This window comes from Sphaeramia orbicularis, unplaced genomic scaffold, assembly GCF_902148855.1.
Source record: "Sphaeramia orbicularis unplaced genomic scaffold, fSphaOr1.1, whole genome shotgun sequence".
Lineage (NCBI taxonomy): Eukaryota > Metazoa > Chordata > Actinopteri > Kurtiformes > Apogonidae > Sphaeramia > Sphaeramia orbicularis.
The window spans coordinates 30,001-37,500 of NW_021941627.1; the positions used below are offsets into that span (position 1 = coordinate 30,001).

At 45.0% G+C, this 7,500-nt stretch overlaps 1 protein-coding gene across 4 annotated transcripts in view; it reads right to left on the bottom strand.

The window, feature by feature from the left end:
- Positions 1 to 7,500, bottom strand: part of LOC115416585 (kelch-like protein 25) — a 36,326-nt gene that overhangs the window by 953 nt on the left and 27,873 nt on the right. For 2 of the 4 annotated variants that reach the window (XR_003935007.1, XM_030130401.1), the window contains exons 9-11: positions 6,916 to 7,059; positions 6,322 to 6,725; positions 1 to 1,803 (exon numbers count right to left, since the gene is read on the bottom strand). The exon at positions 1 to 1,803 is cut by the window's left edge. Coding sequence is in view for 3 of the 4 variants with exons in the window: in XM_030130401.1 (XP_029986261.1) it covers positions 6,339 to 6,725; positions 6,916 to 7,059 (531 nt within the window). In the remaining variant the exon portion in view is untranslated. Of the gene's footprint in view, positions 1,804 to 6,321; positions 6,726 to 6,915; positions 7,060 to 7,500 lie in introns of those variants that run through there. The other 2 variants (XM_030130402.1, XM_030130403.1) reach the window with 1 other exon arrangement.

A 7,500-nucleotide genomic window follows, 5' to 3' on the forward strand; every position in this document is an offset into this window, starting at 1 on the left:
AAGTCCTACTCTGCAAAAAGTGCAGTCCGAAACGTCCTAGTCCGGAACGTCCTAGGCCGAAACGTCCAAGTCCAAAACGTCCTACATTCGATATTTTCAAACTTCATGAACTTAGACAAGTCATTTTTCTGCAAATTTGAGAGGGGGGGGGGGCTGGACTAAACTGGACTAAACTGGACTAAACTGGACTGGACTAAACTGAACTGGACTAAACTGGACTGGACTGGACTGAACTGGACTAAACTGGACTGGACTAAACTGGACTGGACTGAACTGGACTAAACTGGACTGGACTCAACTGGACTGGACTGGACTGGACTAAACTGGACTGGACCACATTAGAAAATAAAGTGAACAGACTTTTATCAAACAGTCAATAATAAACAAACACAGTGAAGTCAGTGAAGACACAGAATCAGACACGTTTGAACAAACGCTGTTGGTTCAACAACAGCTGGAAGACCAATAATAATAATAATAATAATAATAATAATAATAATACTATATAATGCACATTTTGGCCCCGCCCTGTGTCTGTCCCATTGATGTTGCAGCACAGGACACAGGAGGGCGTTTGGGTGTACTGCTGCTGTTGCACCACAGGAGGGCGCTATGGCACCACAGGTACAATGATGCTAGTAATAATAATAATAATAATAATAATAATAATAATAATAATACTAATAATAATAATAATAACCTTTATTTAACCAGGACAAATGACTGGTTCACTGATTCAAACCCTCTTTTTGTGGACTGTCCATCCTGTTTGTATTTTCACACTAATCTGGGCTTTCATATAAATGTTGCTTTCTGATCAGTGCAGTTATTGATCGGTCTAGTTATTGATCGGTGCAGTTATTGATCAGTCTAGTTATTGATGGGTCTAGTTATTGATCCAGATGGATTCAAATCCGGACCTGCATCAGAATCCCCCCTGGTTGCGTGTGGACCTGTGAACAGGTTCAGATCTGATCCGTCTCCATGTGTCTGGACCGTTCCTTTGGGTTCCGTCGTCAGTCCAAACATGTGCTTTTCGTTGACTGTTTTGTTGCTTTAGTTCATTGGATGTGATTAATTATTGGTTCAACTTCCACATAAACGTTACAATCGTTTTAAAGTTCTCCGTCTATATTTGTGAAATGTTCTGCTTTTTGGTAAATATTAGTCCTATTCATGAAGACAATGATTAAAAACTAAAACCCATCTGGCTCAAAAAAAAAAAAGACTTTTTGTAAATATTTATAGAATCATTGACAATTACTAATAATCAATATGATTTTTAAAATCATTTCTGGTCATATGATCCAGAAGATCCTCAAGTCAAATACTGTCTGTGAGCTCATTTAACCTGGACTGGGACCAGAAGGACCAGGAGGACCAGACTGTCAGGGTCCAGCAGAACCACGTCCACATCTGGAACCAGCAGTGGGACAACTTGGACCTTGTGCCTGAAGGACAGGACCAGATGAGGACTGGATTCAGGACTACAGACAGCTTCCATCTGTCACACAAACTCGCATACGTCCATGTACGTAAACAATGTGATGGGGTCCATCAGAGTCCTTCAGGGTCCAACAGGGTCCACCAGAGTCCATCAGAGTCCAACAGGGTCCATCAGGGTCCATCAGAGTCCACCAGAGTCCAAACAGTCCAGTCAACGTGTGTTTGAGGAGGATCACATTGTTCAGGGCTCACCCCCCCACCCCCCCAGGCTGGAATCAGTGTCTTCAGTGTGTTCTGGGTCTGTGTGTCGGTCTGAGTCCAGTGTGGAAGCAGGACACTGAGACGATCTGTGAACATCTGAAACAAACAAACAAACAAACAAAGAGTGGATGAGCAGTTGGACGGGTTTCAACAGTGTCTGAATAATGACCTGGACCCACCAGGACTGACCTGGACCCACTAGGCCAGACCTGGACCCACCAGGACGGACCTGGACCAGGGATTAAAGCAAAAATTTTTCATCTGACTGAAAATGTTCTTCTGGTCCAAATCATTGTCCACTATTAAAAATGATGCAGTCCAATACTACTATAGCGTACAAGTTTATATAGTCAAATTTGACAATCCTGTAAAACCCACTGAATGGGAGAGTGTACAGGTGTAGAAGATTAGGAACATGGACAGAAAACATGTCATGAGTGGTATTGGTGGGGGGTCTGGGGGTCCTCCCCCAGAACATTTGTAAAGCTTCAGGTCAATTTTGGTGTTCTGTGGTTAATTTTAAAGGGTATGAAAACCTGTGAAGCAAGTGAAAATAATAATTACTAATCGGAGTTCCATCGTCTCCCTTCTCATCAAGCCACGCCCACCTCCATCTATTTTTCACGCATCTCTCAATAGTTCCCACCTCAGCACCTTCCTCTACAAACGTGTCCATGATGTCGTATATGCTAGACAAAATAATCTGTACGTCGTCAAACCTGCGTCCACACCCCCCTCCCACCAATATCATGTTCTCTTTTGATTGGAAGAAATTACGTCAACTGAAACAGAACTTCTATTCCGTTCCAGATCCTCTCTGAGGGGATTTAAACTACAGTGGCTTTGCAAATACCAAGGCTGTTCCTCATTCATTCAGTTTGATCTTGGTACTGTACCACACAGATAGAAATAAGATGCTAAACGGGTCCAAATAAAGCATGCAGTCGGGCGCGTAACCGCGTAAGGCCGCGGCGCGCACAGCCGCACGCACGGGAAGGGCACACACACACACACACACACACACACACACACACACACACACACACACACACTAGTCATATACCGGCAACAGGAGATAAGCTCTGAACCCAAACATGAAGGTCCATGCAGATCAGTTCTGTCTTCTTCCCTTTTCGCTGTGGTTCTTTCATAATGAAAGCTCCTTGTTCGCACTAAACTAAAGTTAGTCTGGAGGCTGAACTTCAGTAAAGCTGAACTGGTCCATGTGTTTCTGAGGCACAGAATGAGCAGAGTTTCCTTCCAAAGAGAAATAGTCATCAATCTGTCCTCCAGACATAAAAATAAAGAAGTCATCTTGTTATCATCACTGTTAAACCTATCAGCCCCCTGTGCCTGTACCTGTGTTAAACACCTGCAGACCCAGGACAGCAGACCCAGGACAGGATCGCGGTGCTGACTGGACTCCGCGAAACATGTGGGGAAGTTACTTCAATATGACTCCCCCCCCCTCAATTTTTCCATTTGACGGAAATCCGTCGTGGTGACGGAGAACTTTAATCCCTGACCTGGACCCACCAGGACAGACCTGGACCCACCAGGACTGACCTGGACCCACCAGGACGGACCATAGGGCGTCCCATTTTTTGGGACTTCTTTTCAGATCCAGTTCTTCATTTGTCCAGTTCATCTGTTATATTTCAGCAACTCCCCAAAAAAATGTCGTCCCAGTCCGTACACTTTTAGACAAATCATGTACAGGTCAAAGGTCACATGATTTTAGACAAGGTCAAGGTCATTTGACACTGGAAAATGGGTCCAATCCCAGGTTTGTGCAGATTTCTTTCTGTCCTAGTCTGATTTGACAGATCTGCACTCAGGGCTGATTTGACTGGAGAACATGTGATCCTACAGTACCCATCTGGTACCCTCCATGTTCTGCACTTCAGCAGGTACCACACTTCTGTTTACAGAGGAGGGGGACACATATTCAGTGTAAATCTGTCCAGTCATCCTAAAGGAAAAACACCCAAGAGTAGTGAGGAGAAGAAGGTGAAGCACCTGAGGAAGAGAAAGAGAAAAGGAGGAACTGCAGATGGATGGGATGAAGTGAATATGTATGTGTCCGTATGTGCCCGTATATGTACATATGTGTACATATGTGTACATATAGTATACCAAATGCCATAAGACCTGCTGTGACATACCAGTCCGTGTCATGTGACCAGTCTGGTCCATTCAGACTCATCACTAAAACAGTCAGCTGGATGAGCCATGAAGTCTGAGTGATGCAGAAATAAGAAACAGACAGACCAAGCATCCTGTCAGCAGGACAGTACTGTAGTACTGTAGTACTGAGGACCAGTACTGCAGCACTGAGGACCAGTACTGTAGTACTGTAGTACTGAGGACCAGTACTACAGTACTGAGGACCAGTACTGCAGTACTACACACCAAACCTTAAGGGCAGATGAGAGTAAATACAGGACAGTTCATGGATGTGAAGGCAGATCTACAGAAAACAGACTGAAATATCCAGAGTACACGTTCAACAGGAAGAGGGAAACCATGAAATATGAAAGACCCAGGGAGGGGGGGGGGGGGGGGGGCGGTGTTTGAAAGGTGGGGGCAGGGCTGTGGGATGACTGTTTGAAGGGTGGGGGCGGGGCTGTGCAGCTGCAGGACATCCATATATGGACCTGTCAGTGCTCAGGTCTGATCCATCACTGACTTGAACTCCATCACCTCCGTCTACCATCAGTCTGAAGTCCGTTCATTGTTCTGGTTCTGATCTGAACCATCAGTCTGAAGTCCGTTCATTGTTCTGGTTCTGATCTGAACCATCAGTCTGAGGTGGTCCGTTCATGGTTCTGGTTCTGATCTGAACCATCAGTCTGAGGTGGTCCATTCATGGTTCTGGTTCTGATCTGAACCATCAGTCTGAGATGGTCCATTCATGGTTCTGGTTCTGATCTGAACCATCAGTCTGAGGTCCATTCATGGTTCTGGTTCTGATCTGAACCATCAGTCTGAAGTCCGTTCATGGTTCTGGTTCTGATCTGAACCATCAGTCTGAGGTGGTCCGTTCATGGTTCTGGTTCTGATCTGAACCATCAGTCTGAAGTCCGTTCATGGTTCTGGTTCTGATCTGAACCATCAGTCTGAGATGGTCCATTCATGGTTCTGGTTCTGATCTGAACCATCAGTCTGAGGTGGTCCGTTCATGGTTCTGGTTCTGATCTGAACCATCAGTCTGAGGTGGTCCATTCATGGTTCTGGTTCTGATCTGAACCATCAGTCTGAGATGGTCCATTCATGGTTCTGGTTCTGATCTGAACCATCAGTCTGAGGTCCATTCATGGTTCTGGTTCTGATCTGAACCATCAGTCTGAAGTCCGTTCATGGTTCTGGTTCTGATCTGAACCATCAGTCTGAGGTGGTCCGTTCATGGTTCTGGTTCTGATCTGAACCATCAGTCTGAAGTCCGTTCATGGTTCTGGTTCTGATCTGAACCATCAGTCTGAGATGGTCCATTCATGGTTCTGGTTCTGATCTGAACCATCAGTCTGAGGTGGTCCGTTCATGGTTCTGGTTCTGATCTGAACCATCAGTCTGAGGTGGTCCATTCATGGTTCTGGTTCTGATCTGAACCATCAGTCTGAAGTCCGTTCATGGTTCTGGTTCTGATCTGAACCACAGGCCTCAGTTCCACCACCACATACGTCACCACACGGGTTTATGTAACAGCATCAAAACTGCATGAACACGTTTCAGTCTGTATGAGTCAGCTCTGCTAAAGATGGGCTTTATAGAAACAGAACATCTGAGAGAGGATAGAATAATAATAATAAAAAAAGTAAAATAAATAATAATAATAATGGAATCCAAGTCAAAGTTATGTTTAATCAAACATAAAAATCTATATATATAATAATGTTTCCCCAACTCAGCAACTTATCAAGAAATTAACATTTATTTTACTAGTTTGTTAAATAGAATGTTTAATAGTTGAACCTATTATTAACCCCCCCCACCTTTAAAAAGCCCAGTAAATGTGATGACACTGATAAACGCAGCGAAAAAAGAGGGACTGATAGAGTGAAGGATGAAGGACAAGCAAGGAATACCGCAGTTCTTCTTTCATTTGGTGTGTTCTATGTACTCATGTTCTACCTTTCATGTGTTATTTGATTTCATGTCCATTTGTTTCCAGATCTGTGCTTCACAGAACCTGAACCCTAACCCTCAGTTCATGGGATTGGACAGTGTGTGAACAAACACATGAAAGTTTAGAATGTCTACAGATAACACATCAGTTCAGAGTGGAGGATAGAATTATACCAGTCGTGATATCACATTGGTTTATCAGCCATCAGAAACTACAGTTTCTGCATCACTGAGATGTTTTTGAACATTACATAATACTAAATAGATGTAATTATCATTAAAAAATAAACATTTGAAATGACAGATAATATGTTATGACAGAGTTTTTACGTCCCTGTCCGTCAAAATGATGGATAACAAAAATGTCTAGCACAACCTCTGCCACCCACCAGCGTCCACCACCCACACACCAGCGCCCCCCATCCCCCCACCCACCAGCGCCCACCACCCACCCACACACCAGCGCCCATCCATTGGTCCCTCCTTTACCTGTGTGCTGTGTGGCGTTATGCGGGGAGGTGTTTCCATGTGCTGACGAAGGCGGTGGGTATCAGCGAGTAAGGCACGGTGGTGATGGAGTTCCAGCTGTCGGAGGTGGGGTCGTAACAGTCCAGGGTCTTACACCTCTGGGTGCCAAAGTACCCCCCCACCACGTACAGCTTGTTCCCTGAGGCCACGGCGTGGCAGCTCATACGTTTGGACGTCATGTCGCCCACTCGCGTCCACTGGTTGGTGTCGCAGTCGAAGCGGTACGCGGACGCCGCCGTGAACTCGGTGTCCCCGCCCATAATGAAAATCTGGCTCCCCAACACGGCGGCGGCGGTGTAGCGCCACGGCTGAGGGCATTCAGCGGCGATGGTCCAACGGTTCCCCACTGGGTTGTAGCACTGAACCTGAAAACAGGAAATGAGTTGGAAAACGAATTAAAATGAACTGAGTTAGAGAAAAAAAATCCAAACTAAATAAAACTAAACTAGAATGAAAAATCCAAAACTATTAGAACCATGGTTCACATGAGGGGGAACCTTTACATTTACAGCTGATCCACCCAAGACTCACACACACACACACACACACACACACCTTAGAGGCCTTGTCTCGGTGGATGCTGGTTCCTCCGAACACAAACAGTTTCAGTTTGGCGCTGACCACCGCTGCATTACTGACTCCATCTCTGAGAGGAGCCATCATGGTCCATTTATTACTGACAGGGTCATAGCGCTCCACCTGCACACAAATACAAACACACACACAAACACAAAATGAACGTACACAGTCACTGGGGAAGGTCCACAAAAGAACATATATGTGCTGGAACAGAGGGGTCTGTTTATCAAACTGGGTTTATTTAGACCTGGGTCTGTTTATCAAACTGGGTTTATTTAGACCTGCGTCTGTTTATCAAACTGGGTTTATTTAGACCTGGGTCTGTTTATCAAACTGGGTTTATTTAGACCTGCGTCTGTTTATCAAACTGGGTTTATTTAGACCTGCGTCTGTTTATCAAACTGGGTTTATTTAGACCTGGGTCTGTCCATCAAACTGGGTTTATTTAGACCTGGGTCTGTCCATCCAACTGGGTTTATTTAGACCTGGGTCTGTTTATCAAACTGGGTTTATTTAGACCTGGGTCCGTCCATCCAACTGGGTTTATTTAGACCTGGGTCT